The sequence below is a fragment of the Mytilus galloprovincialis genome, chromosome 6 (assembly GCF_965363235.1).
Source record: "Mytilus galloprovincialis chromosome 6, xbMytGall1.hap1.1, whole genome shotgun sequence".
NCBI lineage: Eukaryota > Metazoa > Mollusca > Bivalvia > Mytilida > Mytilidae > Mytilus > Mytilus galloprovincialis.
In genome coordinates, this window is record NC_134843.1 from 51,758,391 (window position 1) to 51,785,220 (window position 26,830).

The 26,830-nt window shown below is 31.7% G+C and overlaps 2 protein-coding genes across 3 annotated transcripts; both read right to left on the reverse strand.

Moving 5' to 3' along the window:
- Positions 1–328: 328 nt before the first annotated feature.
- Positions 329–11,836, reverse strand: LOC143079834 (IgGFc-binding protein-like). 2 transcript variants are annotated; one of them, XM_076255463.1, is made up of 9 exons: positions 11,685–11,836; positions 11,037–11,156; positions 9,573–9,692; positions 8,553–8,672; positions 7,000–7,119; positions 6,046–6,165; positions 4,131–4,250; positions 3,475–3,585; positions 329–1,775 (listed from the first exon to the last, which is right to left on the reverse strand). In XM_076255463.1, exons 1-9 carry the CDS (start codon positions 11,800–11,802, stop codon positions 568–570), a joined length of 2,157 nt encoding a protein of 718 aa, XP_076111578.1. In that variant the 5' UTR covers positions 11,803–11,836; the 3' UTR covers positions 329–567. The 2 variants fall into 2 exon arrangements, with proteins under 2 accessions (XP_076111578.1, XP_076111579.1); XM_076255464.1 differs by lacking the exon at positions 8,553–8,672.
- Positions 11,837–17,846: 6,010 nt separating this feature from the next.
- On the reverse strand, positions 17,847–23,034 carry LOC143079838 (perlucin-like protein). The gene is made up of 6 exons (XM_076255467.1): positions 22,891–23,034; positions 21,314–21,477; positions 20,842–20,954; positions 20,267–20,348; positions 19,486–19,718; positions 17,847–18,044 (listed from the first exon to the last, which is right to left on the reverse strand). The coding sequence occupies exons 2-6, from the start codon at positions 21,465–21,467 to the stop codon at positions 17,991–17,993; spliced, it is 636 nt and encodes a 211-aa protein (XP_076111582.1). The 5' UTR covers positions 21,468–21,477; positions 22,891–23,034; the 3' UTR covers positions 17,847–17,990.
- Between the last annotated feature and the right edge of the window lie 3,796 nt (positions 23,035–26,830).

Below are 26,830 nucleotides of genomic sequence, written 5' to 3' on the forward strand. Positions count from 1 at the left end.
GCGAATTCAAATAATAAGTATTGTTTTGTTTTGTTTTGAATGATAATAGGGAGTGTTTTTCTTTTTGTTACGTACAATGGGTAGTAACATTAAGTACGTTTGAGTATACATGGTAAAGGTAATGTGTATCATTCAATAAAAACTTTAAAAAATAATGCATAAGCAATGAATTCTTGAGAATAAAATCTGTGGAAGCCGGTAAAAAAGAAAAGTAAAATGGGTTCGAAAATAAAGAATATTGTATATACAGAATATTTTAGCAAAAGATGTGTGGGCTAGATATAGCGCCATGGTAAAAAAAAACCAATTCAGAAATATAACAAACAACTTGTAAAATTATGCAAACTAAGCAGGATTTCAAGAAATTCAACTACAATGTACATTTATGACTTCAAAATTACATCACCAATGACGCAATTGTGATCTTCTTCTTTAACTGAACATTTTTGGCATTTGTATCGTCAAACAATTACAAAATTATCACTATTAAAAAAGATCTGATCTTAAGGGCCAAATTTACGAGTTAGTAAATCAAGTCAACAATACATGTATGTCAATGAATCATCGCTAATTAAAGGTTTTGAAAGCCATTCCTGCTGGATATCCATACGCTTCGTAGTTTGTGTAATTTCCGTAAATCCACAATCCAAACCGTGTCTTCTCTTTATGGTTGATGTGATGTGGTCCGCTGGATATTGGAATACTAAAACTACTGAAGTGATGTTCCTCTTCGACAATACTGAAAATGGTTTTCAAGGTTACGAAATTACCGTCAAGTACGAAGCCATCTACTGCGTCTGTGGGTACTGTTATGCTGATAAAACTTTCAAAATCTGTTGGAACCATGAAATCATAATCATACAGGTACTGGTTAATACCGGGAATCGTCATCATAAAGGCATCGCCGTGTAGTTTAAGCTCGTGAGGGTAAATGTGTACCATCACGTCACTTGCAGATGAAACATGCGATATAGTAGTATGCAAGTTATCCAGAAAGTCTCTAGATTTTAGCACGTGTCTAGTGCGATTGTTACCATTCTTCATGACTATATTTGTATCATTTACCGCAATAACGCGAACTGTATTTTCCAATCGATAATTCAAATGTGGAATTACATATAGATTATCAAGTTGATTTGTAGGTAATACCATTTCAATGAATGGCTGACAGCTTGCTTTGCCATTAACATAGTTGCATTTATTTCCACTGACGACAACAACTGGTTTAGACGCAATGATTTTTGTCCCGGTTAAGTCTGATGTGTGCGAAATCTGAAATGTTGTATACTGATTGAGTAACAATGTTAATGTTTGGTTATCAGAATACTGTATATTTTCGTATGAAATCAATCCGTCTTTCATTTTAAAGTTTATTTTTATTGCTGTATTTGAATACAAAGAGGATAAAGAAAATAAGCTCAGAGAGTTGCTGTTATATACAGTGAACGAAGGAACAACATAATATGTTGACGCATATCGAGTTGGAAGAACATAGAATCCCTCGGATACAGTTCGTTTAAAAAGGAATCCATACAGGGTGATCGGAACATTAGAATATATTTCTGCTCCAGCCTGGTGTAAACCGTTTGTCATCAATACATTAGAATCGAGGATACATTGATTATCGACTGCATTCAAATTTACTGAAACATTTTTGTTATTTGAGAAATAGAAAATAGATAATTCCCCTCTTCTGTTCGCTGTTGGTAATATTCGTGGCGATGGTGTGCTCCATGCTTGGTGAAAAATAACGACAAAGTCTTTCTCTTTTCCATCTGCAATTCATTTGAAATAAAAAAATAAATACATTATAAATTGGGTAATTTATTGCTATTAAGATATGAGACATAGTGCACATGATATTAGTGATTTTGAATCTGTATAAAGTTTTGATTTTTCTACCCAATATACCACATTGCCTCACATTCTTATTGAGAAAAAATCACACACCTAATTTAAATGGGCATTTCAAAAGTCAGAATGTGAATATAGCAATAAATGTTTTTTTTTTATGTCAATTGGACATGCTTTGATACTATATCTGCCCTTGAATTTTTACTTGATAACTTTTTTGTTCGCTTTGGAGATTCCGTATATCGTCAGGTTATCGGAATTCAAATGGGGACTAACTGTGCACCACTTATTGCGGACCTGTTTTTGTATTGCTATGAGTTACAATTGATGAAAAAAATCAGCAAAGATCCATCGAAACAACATCTGATCCACAAATTTAAGAATACTTTTAGATATTTGGATGATATTTTGGCTCTCAATAATGATGACTTCAGTATGTATACTAAAGAAATGTATCCTCTTGAACTTACTTTAAATAGAGCTAATACTAACAATGACCACTGCCCTTTCCTCGATCTTGATATCTATATCATTAACGGAAAGCTTAATACTAAAATTTATGATAAAAAAGATGATTTCTCATTTCCTATCGTTAATTATCCATTTTTAGATGGTGACGTTCCCTTGTCACCATCTTACGGTGTTTATATATATCAACTTGTACGATTCGCTCGTGTATGTAACAATGTTTTAGATTGTAACGAGAGAAATTTATGTATTACATAAAAATTATTACACCAGTGTTTTCGATATTACAAACTAGTCAAAATATTTACTAAATTTTATCATCGGTATAAGGACATCATTCATAAATATAGCTCAACATGCCGACTTCTTATACGTTGAGGTATTTCACATCCAATATTTTATGGAAATATTCTTTATAAAGCACAAAAATGTCAGTATTCACCTCCGAAGCTACCAAAACCTCTAAATAGACTTATTAAGAAGGGATATAGTTACGATACTGTTGTCAGGTCATTAAAGATTGCATATTTTGGTGATTAAATTGATTCACTTATAGGGTCTTTGCATCGGAACTAAACACATGTATTTAAAAACCAGTTGTTGGCATGACATGGGTTATGTTCTTCTCATATATGTTATGATGGTATGATACTAAACCCCTCACGGGGAGGATTATGCCTGATATTCATATGATGAAGACATAACTTTTCAATCAGTTTAATTGAAGTTTGGAGCTGGCATGTCAGTTAACTGCTAGTAGTCTGCTGTTATCTATGTATTATTGTCATTTTGTTTATTTTCTTTGGTTACATCTTCTGACATCAGACTCGGACTTCTCTTGAACTGAATTTTAATGTGCGTATTGTTATGTGTTTCCTTTACTGCATTGGCTAGAGGTAAAGGGGAGGGTTGATATCTCACAAACATGTTCAACCCCGCTGCATTTTAGCACCTGTCCCAAGTCAGGAGCCTCTGGCCTTTGTTAGTCTTCTGTGTTTGGTTGTTTTTCATCATTATCTCCTCTCTTAAGCAAATAGTCGACTTTCATTTGTGCAATTTATGTTTAGGATATGCTAGCTAAATTACTGGATAAGCTTTGTGTTTTAATCATATTTTACTTCGGAAAGGTAAATGATATATAAATATAGATACCTGCATATTGACATTTATCGCCGAGATAGCCGTCAGCACATAAACATGTATTTCTGTTTGAAGCAATTTCACATCTTCCTCCATTCAAACACTTATCAATGGCGCAAATTTCTGCGGTTTAAAAAATAGTATTTTTATTATAAGACGAAAAACAGAACAAGGTAATACAATTAGACACTTTAAACATATTATATACCACATGCATTTATACATTAACGAGTGAGTAATGTTTATTTCAATAAATGATGACTGAACTCAACTCAAAGTACAAAACTATGAAATCATGCCATTCTATCGTATTAACCATTGATCATGTTGATCTACTTCTTAGAACTTGTCACTATTCAAACTCATGGAAAGCATAATCTCTGCATCCCCCACCCCACCCCAACCTAAAAAGAACCCCCTGAATTACAGGCTCCTGACTTGGGACAGGCACATACATAAATATTGTGGCGGGGTTAAACATGTTAGCGGGATCCAAACCCTCCCCTAACCTGGGACAGTGGTATAACAGTACAACATAAGTTTGTTTAATTGATATTTTTTTTGCTAGTTTATTAAACTCACATGTTTTACAATCTTGCTACATGTAGTAAAATAGAAGACTCTAAATAGTATCTTAGATAATTTATTCTAACTAATCTAACCCTTACTTTTCTCACAGAACTGTCCATTCCAGAAATCCTGTTCACAGCACGTACAGAGATTTCTTCTGCACTGCAGTGTAACTTTACATTCAAGTGATGAATTACAGAGTGCATTCTCATCTTTTTCTGAAATTTCATTATAACGAAATATAAGTACAAAAATAGCATATGCTTAATTATTGACAATACAAGTAACGCACAATATCAAGTTGAATATGGTTTTTATAATAAAAAAAAAACATTTTGACTAGATATTTTTGTCAGTCTTTTTTTTTGTGTATTTAATTATTCACATTATTATATGTTCACTGTTTTTTTAGGATACAGTTGGGTGCAGACCAAGCATTACATGTAAACGGGCCTAAAAAGTTAACACGGCGTTTACTCGCGTGCACTTTATGTAAACGCCGCGTTAACTCTGCGTTAACTCCGAAACTTTAGTAGACATAAATAGTAAACGGGCGTTTACTTTCGCGTTTACCTTCGCGTTAACGCGAAAACTGCGCGTCTTCTAATTTTGTAAAGAGTAAACGGGCGTTTACTTTTGCGTTTACTTCGCGTTAACGCGAAAAGGGTGTGTCTTCTATTTTTGTAAAAAAGTAAACGCCCGTTTACTTTTTGTAGTAAACGCGCGTTAACGCAGATTGTCCTCGTATCCTGGATACACTGTCCTAATATATCACATGATAAGGTACATCAAAATATCTATCTGTCCATTTTCGATCAACATATTGACGATTGCATTTAATGAAATGACAATTCTTTAATTAATTTATTGAAAATTATTCATTGCATATAAGAACAAAATGGAAATTCGTCCTGGAACTGTAAAACTTATTATGAACTACATAGGCCTACGTGCTACTGTATCTGTATATAAATTAATATAATAATTAAATTTTAGATTTAAAGATAATGTGCTACGGCATACATTTTGTAGAACCAAAGTTTTGTACGATATGTCATTTATTTTATTTCTTGAAGCATAACCTAGTTGAATCTGCCGTAAAGAATGCTGACAAATTACGTTAACAACAATATTTTATATGTTTTACATGTACACATAGTTTTGAAATATTCAGTTTTGGCATATTTTTTTCAAATATGCCGGTTTTTGTGAGTCGATATTTGTACAAAAAATAGAAAATCTGCTGTTGAAAGTTTTTGGAACTGATTTTTTTTTTTTTTTTTTTTTGGCAATTAATAAATGTTTATATTCCTAATAAAAAGTGTTTTTGAATGTTAAGGTTTAAAACACATATACGTAAAATATTAAGTCATTTTAACAACAGAAATAAATGTACAAATGCACACGACGATTATTTTATAATATACAAAATTAGTTAACGCGAAAAGTAAACGCACGTTTCCTTTCAAGTGCACGTAACAATACAATTGAGGAATCTGTAGTAAACGCCCGTTTACTTTTACGTGCACGTTAAATTAAACTTGTGAAATCTGAAGTAAACGGCCGTTTACAATTGACTAAACGGACACAGAGTAAACGCGCGTTTACTCAAGTAGACATTAGATATTTCCATTTTGACCGCGTTAACGTAAATGTAGTAAACGGGCGTTTACTAGTAAACGCGAAATTTAAAGTTAACTAACGAAATATGTGCACGCCGCGTTAACTTGCGTTTACTTAATGTAATGCTTGGTCTGCACCCAACTGTAAGTCATATTAAATTATGTCAATTTAATTTACATTGATTACTTTCGTTTTGGCTCATTTTTTAGCACAATCAAGATTTATTTTTGGGTTTACGCACTGTAATCTCCGTTTTTGTTTTCCTGATGTTATTAAAGACAAGAGGAAATAAAGCGTAATTGCTTGGGGTTTATTCAAGCCTTGTGTCGTTTCTAATTAAGAAAGAATTCCAAAGTACGATATCCAATGTAGCGAAAAAAATGTTCATACTTATTGAACACATTGATCCTGTCCAGTAATCGGATGAGGCACACTGACATACATTCCTAGCACAGTATAAAGATGTCCCACACTCTCCTTCTTTCATACAGGCATCTTTTACAGATTTTTCTGAAAAAGTTTTCCACAAGGGTAGTATATATCTTGATATAGGTTCATGATAATCAAAAATTAAAGTAATATCAAGGAGCAACGGAATATCAAAGTATTTAGAATAGGTATAAAACCACTAATTCTGCAATTTCAAGCATTTGTGGCTACTTTGTCTTAAGTTCAAATAAAGTGGCTGTTAGTTTATGTCAAAACTGTACCTTATCCTGTCTTTTGCTGAAAAAATCAACATACCTTTAATTGCATATTAGAGCGTACGGGTTCCAGGAAGTTTGATGGTACAAAAACAGGAACTTCGGATCTCAACAACAGACCAAATGTGCCCTCTTATTTAACAAGGGTTTAACAGTAATCCCAAGTCCCCAAGCTTTCATTTTATACAAAAACTACACAAATATTCCCACTATTGACAAAGATACAGCGATGCGTAGGAACTATTTTGTTTAAAATATGTACTATTTTCTTGTATGTTCTTTCCGACCGGGCCTGAATTAGTTGTTCTATACCAATAGTTAATTTTTGATTGTAAAACAATAAGCAAAGACACGATTTAAACAGTGTCAAGTATTAACAATAACTAAAACTACTGTTCATACATCGATGCAGAGATGACATGACACAATGTCGATGAATATTTGTTTTTCATTAAAAGTTTTATAATGTTTTCATTAAAATTTTTGTAATTTTCAAATTTCATTTTTTTTTCGTTATAATTATGGATTTCAATAAACGTATTTGGTTATGATTTCTCAATGACGTTTATTTTGTGGGCTTCCACAAAAGTTTCAATCAAGTATACAATGCAATGCAAACAAATAGTTATCACTATCTTACTTGAGGTACATTTGGAGTTGTCCCAGTACTCCGATTCTGGACACTGACATATAGAATCCCGACATTCCATATTATCTGCGCATTCGACAGAAGAACTACAAAAGTCTCCATCGTATTTTTCTGCAATACAAAATTTGCTGTATTGTAAAACTTCAAAGAACGTTATTTGATAATAAGATTAATTAAGCTTTATTAACCAACTCGGGCCATTAAAGACTTCCTCAACCATTATTACAGACCTTGGACATATAAACGGACCATTATAAAAACACCCGTTCATTAATTCTTGAACATATAATATAATTTAAATGCATTTGATGACGAAAGACGGGTATTTCTTAACATACATGTATGCAATGAATACTTATTTTACTTCTAGTATGTGAATCATAAAATTATTTACTGCATATAACGATAATTCAATTTTAAAAAGCTAATGAAAAAAAGGAGACAACTGATACGTTGTGGTGTTAAGAAAGAATACTATAAAAAAAAGAAGATGTGGTATGATTGCCAATAAGACAACTGTCCACAAGAGACCAAAACGACAACCACTGAATTACAGGCTCCTGACTTGGGACAGGCACATACATAAATAATGTGGCGGGGTTAAACATGTTAGCGGGATCCCAACCCTCACCCTAACCTGGGACAGTGGTATAACAGTACAACATAATAACGACTATGTTTGTCAAAATCATTTTTCGCGTACATTTCGTCTAACATCAGCAGAAAAAGCTTATGAGAACATTTCTAGGCGTACAGTATATTACGACAAATTATAATCCTGGTACTATTTACACCACTGGGTCGATGTCACTGCTAGTGGACGTTTCGTCCCCGAAGGTATCACCAGCCCAGTAGTCAACACTTCGGTGTTGACATGAATATCAATAGTGTGGTCAATTTTATAAATTTCCTGTTTAAAAAACTTTCGAAAAAGTAAGGATTTTCTTACCACAGGCATAGATTACCTTATCCGTATTTGGCACATTTTTTGGAATTTTGGATCCTCAATGCTCTTCAACTTTTTACTTGTTTGGCTTTGTAGATATTTTGATGTGAGCGTCACTGATGAGTCTTATGAAGACGAAACGAACGTCTGGCGTATCAAATTATATTCCTAATACCTTTGATAACTATTCAAATATAAAAGAACTGTTTCCAATCGCTTTGTAAAACAATAAAATTAGAAAGTTTTCTTGGGAGAAAAACAAAATATATCATTCTATGCAGTGGTGTAGTATATAAATAACACACATTGAATACATGTTGTACTCCTTTCTCAAAAGATCATTTTAAGACATTGGTCTATTGATAATCATATGTTCTGCGCCATTTAAATGTTCATTATATGAATTAAATAGCATAATATAAACAATACAATTTGTGTTCCGTCAGTTTTACTAACGACAATCAAATATCATTATTTTGGCTTCGGTGAATCCAAATGAAATACATTTACTGAGTGATTGCATTTATGTCTTTAAAAGAGTAATTCAGAGGAAATTTCTGTACAAGTATATTGCCTGGCAAAAATGATAAAAACTCACTAATAATACATATGCTACCATTCCAAAAAAAATCAATAGGACATCGACAAACGCCATCCTCGCACAAAAGTTTTCCACCACATTCGTTTGAAATTGTACATGTTTCATTAGATTTCTTTTCTGTAATATAAAATGCATGGCTAGAATTGTTATGATAATACTACGTAGTATGGTAACTACTGCAAACAATGTATTTTTAATTTTGATTTCTATGTTTTACCATAAAAAGTAAAATTCCAAACAGAAATCCCAAATCAAAAGGCTAAATCAAAAGCTCAAACACATAAGAAAATGCCTTTACCATATGACAGTTATTATCAATTCGTTTAATGTGTTTGAGCTTTTGATTTTGCCATTTGATTCGAGAAAACAAACATGACAAAATGGCTTATATACTTTATAGACAAAGTACAGAATGCATGAACATGATGAAGGACAGTAATACAAAAAAATGATCTTAGCGCCATAAGACAATGGCGGATCGTTTGTGAACCTAGCCATGCTAACATTATATTGTCTCATTTTGTTTGTGGTGGATTTGTTTGTTGGTTTAGGTCTTTTGATATGGTCATATAGCTTCATAATTGTTAAATATTCATATATTTCAGGCTTTTTAAATTTTTCCTTTGACAAGTGCATGATACAAGGTTATATGAGTTAATCGCTTTCGACGCAACAATTCCTTTTACATTAATATAAAAAAAGAAATAACCTGGGATATATTTTACTTCTGCTTTCTGTTGAAAATACAACATTTAAACCTTTATTTTCTTCGGGAAAATAGATACGTCTTTCTTACTGTTCTTGTCATATAATATTGTAATTCCATTGACCATATTTGTAATCGATTTTTGCTGTGCTTATTGATATACTGGCATGTTTTATGTAACAGCATCATATACTACTAAACTGTATAAATCAGTACACTGCGGTAAGAAAGTAATTCCAATTTAACAACAACTCGTGTTATATTTTTTCCAGGAATCATGGTTTTGTTATGTAACTGTAATACAAACTTACTAGATACACATATATGTCCATTCCAGTAGTGCATCTGTGCACATTGACAGGTACCATATATACAAAACAATGTTGTATCGCATTCTGTATTATGCTCACATAGAGATTTAAAAGTTTTCTCTAGAAAAAAAACAAAAGAATGAACATATATTTCAGGTGATGTAAGCAATATGATTAATTCCCAAAATGTAGTTGTTTTGTATTGGTTTTTAAATTATTATCATGTTTGTTAAAGCTCCCCGTCAAATCTATGTAAACGTTTATCCTTTTGTAAATTTTCAGAAACAATTCCCAATTAGTTGTTAAAAAGTGATGTGGAAATAAAATAAGTACTGTAGGATTTTTAAATATCTTATTTGCTATACATCTAAGTAAATAGTCCAGTCAAACTAAGTTTGAACCTCAAACTAATTGCAACAGAAAATGTATTAGTTCTAATCTATAGCAATTAGGCCAAAACATAAATGAAAAAGTCTCATAAAATCTAACTTGAGGAAAACTCAAAATCAGCATTTCTAATTTCTTATGGAAATTAACATTGGAAAGGGAGATAACTCCGCAAAATGAGTCTTTTTGTCAGTTTTTGGTTGATTTTCTTAAAATTCATGAAAGTATGATACTTTGATGAGTTATAAATTCGTACTTGACTACATTATATAATCTGCTGCTCATGAAATGTACAAAACCGAAGTGTTATGGTTATTTTGTTCTGCATATTTTTCATTAAAGAAATTGAAAATTGATGGCTTTGTGACCCTTTTGAAAAAATAATATAACAATTTGGTATTGTTTTTATCTGTAAATTATATATGTTAAGCATTTGCGTTGTTTCAAGATACTTTAAACCACAAAAAGAAGAATAGATGTTTAATTACTTTTATCAAATTTGCGATTCTTTACTTTCACATGTTGAAAAATCTATTAAATGGTCAACTAATGAATTATGAATTCTAGGTTGTAGTTTGATAAAAGATATGAAAACATCTGTATACCTAAAATATCAAGAATCCATACATTCTGTTGAGTAGAAGCGGTAAAGTTAAAATTTTGCATCAATTTTTATTGATATTTCTGCATTTTTTTAGCAGAGTTTACTCCAATTTCAATACAAATCTCAATAGTAATTTTAAAATCTTTTTATTTTTTTAATTTTCCTGAAGTTAGACTTTGTTGGACTTTTGTCTGTGTATATTTGGTGTATAATGCTAAAAAAATAAAACTTAAAAATCTTTTGCTGCAATTACTTTAAGGTTAGTGTCAAATTTATGATAAATTGACTGGACTAAAAGGGTTAGAACTTAGCAAAGAAGTAAATCAGTGAAACTAACAACGAAGATCATTATTTGTTGTTTGTATGACAATTTAGCATTTTGATTGAAAAAAAGAGATCATAAACAGATAAAGTCACACAAAACAGATAAAAACATGTCAGTTATTCTTCTATATAAACGCTTATCTCATTACCTCCAATGCAGTTGGTGCCATTCCAGATGTGGTTTTCGCAACACTGGCAATGTCCATTGTTACAAACCAGCTTTCCTCGACATTGATGTGTAGTCTGGCACGAATAATTGATATCAAGTCCTTGATAAACAAAGTAAATGGCGTTGAAGATAACGTGAACGAAAATGTTTTGCTTCATTTCATTATTCAAATGAAATTTTATCGCAAAATACTTTAAACAAAATGCGGGTTTTTTTATAACTTCCCGATGATGACAAATTATTTTTTGACTAAAACACTAGCTGCAAACAATTAAAGCCTTTTAACAAGTGATGAATAGTGTTGCTGCTTCCGAATTCTACCCGTGCCGTAAGGAATTCATTATTTATACATCTCAATTGATTAACATACACTTTTGCCGTTAAATAAGGGCAACAGAAGTATACCGGTGTTCAAAAGTCATAAATCGATTGTTAAAAAACAAAATAACAAAACAAATCTGGGTTACCAATCAAAATCCAGGGAAACGCATAAAAATATACATTCAAACTTGAATCGACTTTTGCATAGAAGATTTTTTGAAACTTTTACGTATACAAATTGAATTTATCAATTTTGAAGTAAACTTTCTATTGTTAATTTTTACTAGTACATGTATGTCCGTCTCACCTGAAAATATCCCAGAATTTAAGTCAGTACTATTTACCGTAGAACTAATAGTTAGTGTATTTCCACATGCCGTCATTCTGAGCAGCAAAAATATCAGGATATAACACGACTGTAACATTTTGACTATCTGGTGTAATGTCTATTAATAAATGAGTCAAGAAGTTGCACCAGAAAGAACCTAAAGTCTCATGATATCAAAACAACACTTGATAGAAGGACCTCAACACTTTCCAAGGAGGAGGCACATACAGGGCCTTATTCATTCGCCACGCAAATTGTGCTGAAAATAGAATGTTTTGTTGTTAAATGTTAAAATAAAATTATATTAAGTTTAATAGATTATATACGAATATACACAGAAAGAAAGCTTTTGTTTTTTACTAACTGTGCTGACCTATAAAACAAATATCCTATCACGGACAATATAATCACTGAAAGTACAAGTGCCTCGTGATTTACAAAGACAATCGTAAGAAGAGAGTGTACAAGGACAAGCGAAGAGTGTTTTATTCAACGTTCACTTAAAACATTGACAGTCATGTACTTTTGTTTTCAAATAAAACTATTATGTTAATTTGTATTATGCATTTTGTAAGTCAAAGGAATCTTCAGAGTAGAATATTACAAAGAATTTTATTTCAATTTTAATGCTGCTGTTTTTCCATTTCTTTTCAGTGTTATACCCAATAATTCACAATCAGGTTTAATGATCAAGCTGACCTTCTACTCACTCACTTAGTAAAGTATTTATAAACAGTAGCATACATGCTATTAAAAGATCTTGAAAAGAGTTCGCTCAGATTTATGTTTTAAGTCATTGGATACGCACACCTTTCTAGTAGTGAGATTAAAAGGATATTTGTGTGTCTTCTAGTAGTCAGTACATCGATAATGACATGCTTTATAAGAAGTCTTTCTAAAATGTCCGTTTATAAATTTGAAACTATAAAAAAAACTAAGGTATCAACTCCCTCACTCAAAGTTGACATTATATGGATATAGGTTTTTTTTAGTAAATTTTATTGTCATATAGCTCTTAAAATGTTTCGGTTCATTCTCGGCTTTCACATATTCGGCTGTGAGCGTTCCTGATGAAGGTAAATCCAGAAAAAGCGCTTCGGAAGCATAAAACTATTTGACGTGTTGTTTTCATTCTGTTTTCAAAAGTAAAATAACAAAAATACCGAACTCAAAAGAAAACCAAAAGTCCTTTAACAAGTGGCAAAATCAAACGCCAAACGCAACCAAACGTATGAAAAACAACTGTCATCTCCGGATTTGGTACAGGCATTTCCTTATGTCGAAAAGGATCAATTAAATCTCTCATTTGTATGACAGTCGCATTCTATTTCCATTATGTCGAACATTGAATGTGAACAGAAACAAATGTTAAATTGCTAAAGGAAGCTCTGTTCAAAGTGTATACATTCCACCTAAAATTATATTTATTAGTACAATATTCAAATTATAATAATTAACAATTAGATATTACTGAATACGCAATTTTGATCATTTCAGTTTCTTGAACTTTTTATTTTGTTAAGCCACATTATAATTTAGAGAAACTTTTCGAGTAACCCTTTTTAATGTATCTATAAAAATGCAACAAACTGATTTTGCTGTACAAAATCAAAATACAACATTTGTAATTTCAAGGAGATGATACATGTATCTAATATTTATCAAAAACAAATGTTTAAGTAAAATATCTGTGTTTTTTATTGTCTATGTTGAGAAAGGTAAATATTTGTAATGATGCAACCGATTTAACTGAGTTAACACAGTTATTAGTTTGTAGATGCACAGAGGCGGAATGGCACGCAATGGATAATATTCTTTTTTTACCCGCTTTATAGGCCATGATTTGCATTGGAAAACAATTTGCAGATATTGTTGTTGAATTTAGTTAAAATGATACTACATGATAAAATTACGATTCGCAGATAAAAGCTGTGTTACTACGATCCTAAATTTTCATCGATAACATCATTGCAAGGATATATAAAAAAAAAGTATATATAAGTCGAAAATAAACTGACAAGGTCATGGCTAAAAAAGAAAAAGACCAACAGACAATCAATAGTACACAAAACACAACACAGAAAATCAAAGACTGGGCAACACGAACCCCACCAAAAATTGGGTGATCTCAGGTGCTCTGAAAGGGTAAGTATGCTCCACATACACCTGTATTCTTGTTCATGTTAGTAAAATCCCGGTAATAAGTCTAATTTGGAAGGGTCACATTCGGCAAAAAGAGACGGACATGTAGTTACGACAATAGGAACAGATCCGCTATCATCTGTGAAACAAATATTCCATAACAGTCAACCAACTCGTGATGGCTTCCGTAAAACTTATGAAAAAAGTAAAATAACAAAAATACTGAACTCCGCGGAAAATTCAAAAAGGAGAGTCTATAATCAAATGGCAAAATCAAAAGCTCAAAACAATAACAACTGTCATTTTCCTGACTTGGTACAGACATATTCTTTTTTTAGAAAATTGTGGATTCAACCTGGTTTTATAGCTAGCTAAACCCTCTCACTTGTATGACAGTCGCATAAAATTCCATTTTATTGACAACAATGTGTGAACAAAACAAAAAGACATAGTAGGTAAAAATGTCAAAATAAGAGTACAGCAGTCAAAATTGTGTTATAATATTAATCACTTTAAAACAAACAATATATCAACAAAGAAAAACAAAACGGCAAATAGACAAAGCACATTAGCAACAACGAAAAACATTTACGATAGCACAATAACACAATGCCGGGATGTATAAGTACCGAGCCACGTCAAAAAGGAAATCGTGATAGGAAATAAAGGCCCTGGAATATCGTATCAACTGGGAGATATATACTCGGTATGAAGACACTACTGGAATATTGCTACATAGAAATAGAAAGTTCACAATTGGGAAGCTGAAATCATCTCTTTATTCGTAAAGTTTTGGTTTCAACCGACCCTCATTGTCAATAACTAGATGTTATTCAATATATGAGGCAGACTTAACTATATCTGTTGTATCCTGTAACTCAAGTTCGATGGGATAGATGCGTTCAACATAGTCACAGAAGTAGGATTGATCCCTCCCTAGAACAAGAAACTTGTATCTACGTTGGCCATTCCTTTTACGAAACAAAGCAGGACCAACCCTTTCAATGTGTCTTTCAGTTTGAAATCGGGAATACTTGTGTAAAGTGTAGAAAGGTCAAATATTTTAATACTATTCCAAGATGAAAGAGTCTTAGATTGTATGTACTCGAAAAGATCTTTGGAATTTTTTAGTATCCACACTTGATTCCCACCACCACTAGAATATGTAGTTTCACAATAACTTTGAAGACCGGCTTTGATTGCTGATCAAATTGAAGTTGATAATTTAGAAACTATTTCAAAGTTGCTTTTATTCGTCTATTCTTTTTTCAATATGACCTCAGTTGGACTTAAACCACCTTTAAATTGTATATTGGCCTAGTTCCCTCTGATTGATGCTAAAACAAGGAAATATGGATTAAGTGTAAAAATTCACCGTTTATGATTATTGTGTATGTATGAATCAATAAAATAAATGCATTTTTCTACAGTACAAGGAGATTCCGTCTATAAATTATTAAACATTGAATATTATGTTTGTCCAGCAAAACATTCTGATTATTTTACAAGTGTAGCCATGTGCAAAATTGAGAAAAAAGCAGACTTCAACTACCGATTCAAAATTGTAACTTAGCACGATAGTTTGAATTTTTACGCATTAGTTACCAGGAAATGGAATTGTAGATCCAGGTAATTACTCCAATTGAAGTCGCATCAACTCATCGAAAAAAGTTTCAAACCTTTACCAGAATAATATAGTCGTCTCGCTTGTTATGTTTCAAAAGAAATCAGCTGAAATATCAACAGTTCATGTTAATTGTCTAATGATTAATGACGTGATGAAATTATTGGTACTTTAAACTAAGGACGTGTTACAGGCGTAAGAATAAGTAATTTTGATATTCGCATTATGATGTTAGTTTTAAACACTACTAATATACAATTGGACATTGTAGCTGTAATTGAACTAAGTTATGCCTGGAAAGTTCATCATGACGTTAAACTGTGAAGTACATCTGCGTACCTTATATTTTTTTTTTTGTACTTCAGCCAAAATATCATGTTTCAGAAATAAATCATATCTTTCACAACTTTTGGACAATCCATGATTCTTAAATTCTAGACAGATAACTTATGAATAGATTGGTTTTGAGGTTGCGGAATAGACATGGAATCAGGTACATTTGTTTTAGAAAAACAATGGCTGTTCAAGTGTAATATGGTAAAGAAACACCATTTTCATGAACTGAAGATTATTTTTAGAATCTATCATGTAGCGTGAATAAGATAAGTTAATCAGATTTCAGCAGATGTAATGACTTTTCATTCTGATTCAAATATTTTGACAATCTTTATATTGAGTAATTAAAACACGAGACCCTGTTGAGATGTAAATTACATTAAAGAATGAAGTTACAAGAAGGCACATGCGTCTTCTCTACCTCTACTAGTCTGCATCATCAGAGATTGATCTGGACATGCTGATGGGAGATCATAAGAACAATAATCACTCGTAGTGTATACAAATTCTTTTGTTCTGCTTATACATTGTTTTTCTTAATCTTATACATTGTGTTTCTTCATCTTATACATTGTTTTTCTTCATGTGACCATCCTCAGTAGAATGGCTTCAAATCACTCGTACGAGATAATATAAAAAACCGTACGGCCTTAAACAATAAGCAAAGCCCATACCGCATATTCAGCTATAAAAGGCCCCAATAAGACAATGTAAAATCATTCAAAGAGAAAACTAACGGCCTTATTTATATAAAAAAATGAATAAGATGACATTTAAGTGCTGAAAACGTAATTTGAAATGATAATGTAGATATATGAAACCATGAGGAAAATAGTTTTTATTTTAATTACCTTAAAACTGTTACTAACTTGAAATGCAAGTGGTATGCATGACTTTCCATTTTGGTGAAATGATGTTTACCATATTAAGCTTTCTGATAATTTTGTTGCGCGTTTCGTCAACAAAAGACTAGAAAAAGATACATTTATCAATCCCCCAGTGTTATATAGTGGAATTCTTATAACTTTATAGAATTAATCAATGTTTTTTAAACAGGAACAATACGACGGATGCCATTAGTGACAAAGGAACTGCTGACCCTTCCGGAGCACCTTCCCTAAGTTTACCCTCGGTTTGTTTTGCTCAAACATTTTCATTGGCTGCTACTTCGAATGAATTATAATTGTCATAAACCCGATTAAAATGTTTTTGTTTTTTTTTTTTTTCAAACCATTAGAATCACAAAGTTAGAATCATGTTAACCCTCGATATACTTTTATTCTCTAAAAATTGCAAACAGTCGACTGAATTTGAACGTTTGTAATGAAATAAAGTTTTCCAGGACGATAGACAATCTAGAATGTTCAAATAGACGACTTTATCATTTTGGAAAATAGAAGCGGACGATTCCGAAGGGCTATCTAAAGTAATTTCAAGTCGACGACAAACTTATAACGCAACGGCAAAAACAATTCAGGTCCAAAAGACATAAAACAATTTACGAATCAAAACATAGAACACGTAGAATATTAAAACTGAGCAACACGAACCCAACCAAAAAACTAGGCATGAAACTCTTGATTTCATTCTTGTTAGCAGCAACCGTGTACCATAGAAATCCAATCCATAGAATATAGTTTCAATTGCAAAATAAAATTTGACAGAAAAAACAGATATCAGCAAAGGCGTCTCAGTTTTGTTCATTTTCTCTTTTTGGCGGCCATTTGGATATTTTCCATCATTTTTAGAAATATTGAAGAGTTTAGCATAACCTCACGATTTATTAGAAAGGTTGCATAACATTTTAACGGCTTTTACAACATGTACAAGATTTGGTTTGTGTATTATTTGCATTGTACTATACTTGGCTGTGTAATTAAGTGGGTTTCAACTTTGTACTTGTTTGGCTTTATAACTATTTTGATATGAGCGTCACTGATGAGTCTGACGTAGACAAAACGCGCGTCTGGCGTACTAAATTATAATCCTGGTACTTTTGATAACTAATTTTAGCTTTAATTGACTACCTGGCATATGTCTTCAAATATTCAAAGTGTTATTCTTTCATCAACAAACCCACAATTCTTTTCAAAATATGCACGAATTAGCTTGACTATAATATTGAGACAAAATCAAAAATTCCCTCTGTTCTGATTTTTGTATTGAAACAAACAGTATAATCATCATTCAGATGCTTCTTGTTTCTCTCTTTCATCAAAGGGTCGGCAGTTCAATTCCTGTAGAAAAAGAATAACAAATATAATAAATCTTTATATATTTTATTCTCAATTCAGAACAATTGCAGCATTGGTAGTATTTCGATTCAATATTTGACTTTAATAACGTGTCTAGAGTTTAGTATTCACCGAGTAGGAGGAATTGTTTTTATAAAAACTGAAAATTTATTTGATAATAATAAGAGAAAGATACATGTATATTAATTATCGATTGTCCAATTCTACCAATGTAAGAATCTATATTAAAACACCAAGAAATGAGACTGTGTAAAATTTTATAAAGACAATTTAAATGAATGCAAAAGAAGTTATAAAACATGAAATATAAATACATGAACTGGTTGAAAAACGACGAAATGAGACTGCATATAGATTACATTCCCTGTTACCATAAAACGAAACACAGAAATAGGCTGCATACAGTTACATGCCCTGTTACATTGTATCAACACCATAAAAAGGGACTTCATAAAAAGTTCATGGAAAAAGTGGAAAAAGGACGAAAAAGGACGAAAAGATGAACTACGGTCTACAAAATACTAAACAGAAAACTAAAGACAAAGCTCACCTAAATCTGAGGGTGATCTTAAATGCTCTGGATTATTCAACATATATTTATTCACCAGTACAACCAATTACTCATTGTAAGTAAAATGTAAATGATAAGTCGCACTTGATGATGGCACAATCAAGACAAACACGATGGGTTTATGGATATTAGACAATTGAAAGTCCTGACCTTGTTATAAAAGTTATGAAAAATAATTGCAATAATTTTATTTAATTTTGTTTTTCTTTATCATAACTTAATCCGTCTAAAATTGAGCTTTCAAGAAGGGTAAATTAGAGGCGGGGTAAAAATGTTTTAGACATTAATTGTCTAAATAATGTCATAACTTACATGTAGGAGATTTGAAATAAATCTGTAATTAATAATTTTGAAGTAAATATTAATATGGATAAATATTAATCCTACCAAATATTGCTGGCCGTAAGAAAAGTAATAAACAAATAGAAATATGAAAATGAGAACGGTCTATGTGTTGCACAATTTTTTCTTGTGTTGTGCCGTTTCACAACTGTACCTGGTTATGGAAAGGGTTTGGCACCAATAAACTAGATAAACCCCACCACATGTTGTTTGTGCATGTCCAAAGTCAAGAGCCTGTTATTCGGTGGTTGTCGTTTGTTGCTGTTTATCATACAGTTGTTCGTTCGTTATTTTGTAAAAAAAATAAGGTCATTAGTCTTTTCGTTTGAATGGTTTTGTATTTGTCATTTCGGGGCCGTTCACAGCTGAATATTTGCTATAGCAATTCCTCATTGTGAAAGGCCAAACGGTGACATATAGTTGTTGATTTCTGTGTCATTTGGTCTCTTGTGGAGAGCTGTCTCATTGGCAATGGTACCACATCTACTTATTTTACGAAAATAAACTTACATGTGAACACTCACAGATATACCCCATGTTGTCTAGGTTGCACGGAGCATCATTCCATTCATAATGATGGAGTGACCAAAAATGACCACAATCTTCACGATTGTTGTTATCGTCCGGTTGATTTGGACTCCAGTTGTAAAAACGAACAGACGAGCCATCGACCCATCTCCATTCTCCTTCTTTCTTCAAGTCCGTCATCCCCATCCAAAAACCATGATAAAATATAGCCGACTCTGTGTACAACAATAGTAAAATTGTCAGTTTATTAATGGGCAATTTTTTATGCAAATAAAAGTTAACTCACAAGTAAACATATATACGCAAAGACATCAATGACAAAATACTTTTATTATTTATTGTCCATGTAACCAGATGGTCAAACAACCGTTTTCATAATGGAATAACATCACAATTTTGAATAATGGAGTTCGGTTAAATTTCAGAAATGTTTCTCGTAATTAAGTTTTGGAATTAGTACAAAAATTGTTTCTTAACCCAAAAATTGGACTTAACTGGTGGAAAGTTTTTCGAAACAGAGTTGAAGACAATCCTGGATGACGTATTTATAAATTTTTTAGAGGGTTAAGAACTTATAAAACTGCCAGTTTTGGTATTTGTTGACAACGTACTCTACCTTAATTGATAATACAAGATAGGATAACATGTTCTATGAATTGGTTTACATTTATTTCTGCAAACTGTTTTCTAGTTTGTCATTTTTTTTCTAATATAGCTGTGTTTATTGTAAATGTGTCTTATCATAGGTATAACACATACTTACTATTAAGCATGTCAACCACCCACGAGTTTTCTGCTGAGTCAGTTATCTTTGCAAGGTAGCCACCCATATTTGTACATTGTTTCTGAAATTACAGAAGTATAACGTTATACTCAGAACAATAGCTAAGCATCGTTAACTTTAAATTTCTTCTTATGAACTTTCAGACAAGTAATTTATTTATGTGATTAGCATTTATCAATTATTTAATACTTTCAAGCATCCATCGACAGAAAATTGATCAATAAAATGACAACCATTGCATTTTGAAAGTTGAAAGTAATTATTGTTTAATAACAGTAAAATATTTTATGTTACTTGATCGTGTTTATATACCGGACATCTTTTTCTATTTAGCAAATATTCCTGCAAGTGGTTATTTCTTTTTGTCAAAACGTCTTAAAAAATAGATTTTAGAATACACATTATACATGCTGGTCTTAAGTTGTGTCAACTGGATCGAGTAGCTTCAATACAGAAATATTGATCCATCACTTAACAAATGATTGAATAAGTCTTGACAAAGTTGTATTTTACAGTTGCAAGGACATTTCTAAATCAATAAAGAGGTGACGTACTTCAGCATCATGCCATGTTTTACCATCAGGCGAAAAAAAGTAACAGTGACCTTTGTATTTCTTCCAACCGTCTGGACATTTGATTTCATTGGCACCGCATTCACAAGAATTGTCTGTTTAAATAAATATGATAAGTGTTGTACAAAGATCTGTGGTTCAATGTAAAAATTATCAATGCATACTTGATAATTAAAAACTTTCAAACTATTTATTTGGGTACAAAATGTATTCAATTTCGACAGTTCCAAAAAGTATTAAAGTGATTTTGACAAAATTAAAACACACTAAAAACCTTTTTAACAGCGTTAACATACAAGTCTCTCTCAACTCACTAACCATAAAAGAATGATAAACAGAATCAAAAATAAAAATACAAGTATATCAGGTTATTTTCTTCAACGTTCTTTCATTTTGAAGCTTTCTTGCTTTTGTAATGTTGTCAGGTTCTAAAAGATAGACAATATAAGTTTACCGTTTATCTTGTTCTCTAATGACGCAAGGGATGACTGCATAGACGTAGACATAGACTGTATTTTAGATAGTATTGCCTTTTCTTCGGATCTGTCACATGTGATTGTCTCGATCATAGAAATACAACATGCAACCAGAATTACAGAAAGGAACATCCTGCAAAAACTAATCGTTTCTAGCATGTTATTTTTTTTTGAAATTTTAAAAGTAACACTTGTATTGTCATGTGTTATATTCAATCCATCCTGAAATGAAATAACTACTGATATATTCTGCGGCCATATACAAAATAAAGTACAAAAAAAAGAAAGTTTTGTTTGAGTGAGTCTATTTTGTTTGTTAAATGAGCAAGCCTCAGATTTCCAAACAACTGAGTTTGCACTCATACCACATCTTCATATATCTATTTTATGACGCTCTAAATTGATCCGGACAAATATACTTTTTTGTAGTAATTGTGTTCCGATTTTGTCGTAATTTGTACTTGTACATGTACTCCGTCCCGAGTTTATTAACGGCTTGTTATTATTCTTTTTTTCTAGTAAAGTACAAACATCGTCATTTTCAAATGATTCGTAAAATATTTTTGTTACATGTATAAGAGTCAGTCTGAGATATGAAACCTATTGATTTTTGGTGACGATTCAATTATTTAGATAAGAATAGGACATGCTTGGACTCTAAATTGATAAACACACAAAAAAAAACGGTAATAATGTGGACATGCATTTCAATCGACCATAAACATGATCAATCTACGTCGCTGTAAACCAATATTGCTTTCATTTATCATTTTTATTGTAAATAATTTATGTACTATGTGTCATTGCCATTATAAATCTGTTTTGTTTGATAACTAAGCTTTTTTACGATTATGTCTGCATTTTAAAACAGATCAGAACTTACATATTCTATTTAAATAAATATACGACTTCAAGGATTTGATATTTATTGAAATAAATATTAGATGCTTGATAGTAGTGTTACCCAAATAGTTGTCGATGTAAAAATAGGCAGATCACGCCGAAATGTGTATAACAAGCAAAGTTTTATGCTGACTGTAGTTACACATGTATTTGATATGTATTGCTCATATCAAGAAACGAAGACATATCAAAATATTTTCATAAATCAATGTAGAGCATCGTAACAAGTCATCTTAGTGTTAAGCAGACCAAACAAAAGTTACCTAGATGTCAGGTCCGGCTTGAACGGACTTGTCAAAATTAAAGTTAGTTTATTGCCGGACTGGTTTAGAAGTCAATTTTCAATATGAGCGGACCTTCATCAAGTTAACTTTTTCAGCAGTCATACAAACAGTCAAAGCGCCAAGTCCGCTTTTCAAGATAACTTTACTTTGTTTTTAAATTCGCTTGCAATTTAATTTTAACCAGTCAAAATGACTGGGTACCAATAAACTTGTTGTATAGATTAGGACTGCACCCATTTGTAACATGATAAAGAATATTACAAAAAAGTTTTTAGCAATTCGAAGCCACATACCCCCTTGAGATGTGTTAGAGTTATTAAAATGCAGCATAAAGTTATACAAAAATTATTAAAAATATGCATACATACCTTATTCCCAGATGAATAAATCTGCAGCGTTAACCGTGTTGGATAGAGTTTTTGATACAATTTGAATGCAAAAACTCTTAAAACCTCTTTTTTATAGTCAATGCAACACCCAAATGAAAATTGATCGATGCCAATCGTCACAACTCCGCCCTTGTCAGCATTTTGTCACAAATTCAATATCTTTTGTAGTTTATTTTTACAATCTGTTAAATTGTGTTTGGTAGAATGGAGAACAGGGAATCAGGTCCAATGAATGTTATTTGGGTTTTAAATTTTACTTGTTTTATAAATGTTAATAAAAATTGAAATTTTCTGATACATGTTAATGTTACATTGAGCGTAATATTAAATGGTGTTAATAGTGTTCTTCAAATATGAACGAAAAAAAGAGTAATTTTGTAATGTTTTTTTTTATATATTGTAATAAAGTGTTATTAACTGACTGTTTCTGTATTGGCACTGATATAGATTCATGGTTTGCTGTCTTGGTCTCGAGACCCGTAGGATCGAGGGCCAATATATCTGACCGAGTACCAATACAGAAACAGCCGGTTCATAACACTTTTCTTACATAATCCAACTTTTTCAATACAGACTTGTTCTGAATGCTTTATTACATACATCAAATGTGAATATAGGATAGGGCCAATATTTCCAATACGGACTGGCAATGATGTGATGTAGGGTCAATATTTCCAATACGGACTGACAAGAATCAGAGATCAGTGACCATTACGATACATGCCGTTTTGGTAGTATTATGACTGTTTTAATCGTATTAATTAATAATGTGTTATATAATGATATATGAAAAATATGGATGTATGGCAAGGTAAAATGGTAAATGCTTCATGGTATAAAGGTTAATGGGGTTCGTTTTGTTTATTCTTTAGTTTTCTATGTTGTGTCATTTGTACTATTGTTTTTCTGTTTGTCTTTTTCATTGTTAGCCATGGCGTTGTCAGTTTGTTTTAGATTTATGAGTTTGACTGTCCCTTTGGTATCTTTCGTCCCTATTTTAATGGTTAGAGTATGAAATTTTAATATTTTTAGAACTGTTTAAACAATTCGTTATTATTGACAATGCTGAACAGGAATTCAGTCATCAGAAAAATATTTACAATAAAAAAATAAACTTGCAATAACCAATAAAGGTTGGAAAGTACAGAACTATAAAGCAACGATGAAAAAGTTAGACACGCTTTTCCAAACTGACCTTAATCAGAAAAGATTAAAACAAAAAATCTAGAATGTATAAATAGCTATCAAAGGTACCAGGATTATAATTTAGTACGCCAGACGCGCGTTTCGTCTTTATAAGACTCATCAGCGACGCTTATATCAAAATATTAATATATCAAAACATGTACAAAGTTCCATACCTGTAATCTGGAAGAGACATACAACATTGTGTCTAAACCACACAGGCAAAAACTGTTCGATGGTATCTATCATCCGGCACAATGACGGAACATAAATAGACAGAAGAAAGATAGGTTTCGCCTTATTTTCTTATTTTTTTATGATATCGAAGAAAATATATACATATACAACTATTTTCTATTGTGAGATGCAATATTTTCTACAACCGTTCTATATTAACGGAGAAATAGGTAAAAATGTACGTAATAATGACGAATTGAGTGTATCCTGCCTCGAAATTGTTTAATTGTCCACATTGTACATAAAGAGAGGTACGGGAAGATAGATACTGACATAGAGATTGCAGAACTTGTCATTATGAACATTTCAATATTTGTATTTCTGAGTACGGAACGAAAGAAATGGGACATGTCAAAATGTAACTGGCCGGTTTTGTCAAAGTTTACCACCCAGTTTTGTCATAGATTTCACAATGCATAACCCGGCTTGGTCAAATAAAAAAAAATTATAATCGCATTACATTATACAATGTAATTGATAATTTAACTGAAGCGTTAAAAGGAGTTTTGTGGGTCGTTGGAAAACAAGTTCTTTCACAGGACAACGGCCCATTGTATATATGATCAGTCTCAAATTGGCCATCATTCAAATAAAGAATAAGCAAAGTTATACTTGAATTCCTACTATTATAGAACACAAATAATTTTAATTTTAATATGCATTCAAAAATATTTAACAGCAGAAAAGATAGAAATGAAAGTTATAACGCAAATTGAGGTTAAAGCTCTCAAAAATGAGTTGATGAATTATGGAAAATATGTTTAAACTTGAAATTAGAGTTTACGGTCTTAAAAATCCAAACACACAATTAATATGTGATTTTCTCGCACAATAGGATGGGCCCCTTTATAAGTAATCTTATCATTCTATGTATGTAATCTTTTCTATGATCGTTAAAAATTAAATTTTCTTAACTTCGGGCCGGATGAACGTTGATAATAAGACAAATGTATATGCATGCATAATCGACATAGAAAATAAATGTTTATAGGAAGAAAAGGATTACAACTACCATGGTGACGCATTAAAAATAAAATGTATTTATCACTAATTACTAATAACTGTCTCAGGTCATCGACAAAATTCAAAAATAATGATTTTTTTATTTAAATATAACTTCCATGGTTAACCTTGCTATAAAAAACGGGTCTGTACTGTCGCCATTGACGATTCATGTGACGTGAACTTATTTCCTTGATTAATTGGTAAATGTTAAGGCTTTGTGTTGTTGGTTTTAATGATTAGAATGTGTTCATGTCCGTCTGGCAGGATTTATTAGACCTCGACTTAAATGGTTCCATAAACAATCGGTTAAGTTTCTGTGACCATTTTTTTTTTTATCTTACAGACCTTCAAAATAAATTGAATTGCGATCATTTCAGCATTTGTGACATGTCAGTGCGTACACTTAAGTATAAATAATATGTCTTATTTTTTTTTGTTGAAAAAAAAAGCCAGTGAAGTTGTTTTCTATGTCCGATCAGGTTATGATTAGTTTAACAATCTCCATGTCAGCATCTATCTTCCCATACCTTTCTCTCCGTACAACGTGATCAATTTAACGAGAAATTTAACAATTTCGAGGCAAGGTTCACTCAATTCGTTATTTTGGCGTGCATTTTACATATTTCTCTGTTAATATAGAACGGTTGTAGAAAATATTGCATCTCACAATAGAAAATAGTTGTATATGTATATATATTCTTCGATATCATAAAAAAATAAGAAAATAAGGAGAAACATATCTTTCTTCTGTCTATTGATGATCCGTCATTGTGCCGGATGTTAGATACCATCGAGTCCGAACAATTTTTGCCGGTGTGGTTAAGACACAGTGTACAAACAAGACTTAAAACATAACTATGACAACATCACTCTGCAAATAACTTATTAGATATTAAACAAAATGTAAAGCAAACAGTTTAGATTTGAGAGCAACTACTTGATAAGACCAAATAACCGATTACCAAATCCACAGCCTAGATATCTTCAATATGTTTTTGACCGCAATACTTGTCTTAGTTGCTATTTATTTGCCAAATTTGTTTACGGACTGATAAAGGATAAAATCCACATTTTATACTCGCGCTATTTTCCTACTAGTCTGTCTAGATGTCATAGTTCTATGGTTAACTGGAATTATGCGTACATATGCAATGTAAGGAAAAAAACCAACGATGTGTTAGAAGTAAGGAATTCGGGAAAGTCCGAGTTCTCAAACAGTAGAGCCTTATTAAAAACATACAATGACAATAGTCATATAATATGATTTACACTTCAGCTTAAAAATGCCAACAATTATAGTTGTTGACACATTAATAAAACTTATTGTCTGTCCTTCTATGAGAATTAATAGTGATGAAAATGGATGAAAATTGTCACTATTATAGTTATGAAATTTATTATACATTTATAACACCAATTATCTATCACTTTAGAAGAATAAATCGTGACGAAAAATTATGTGACATTTATTACTGTATACCTTATATACCTT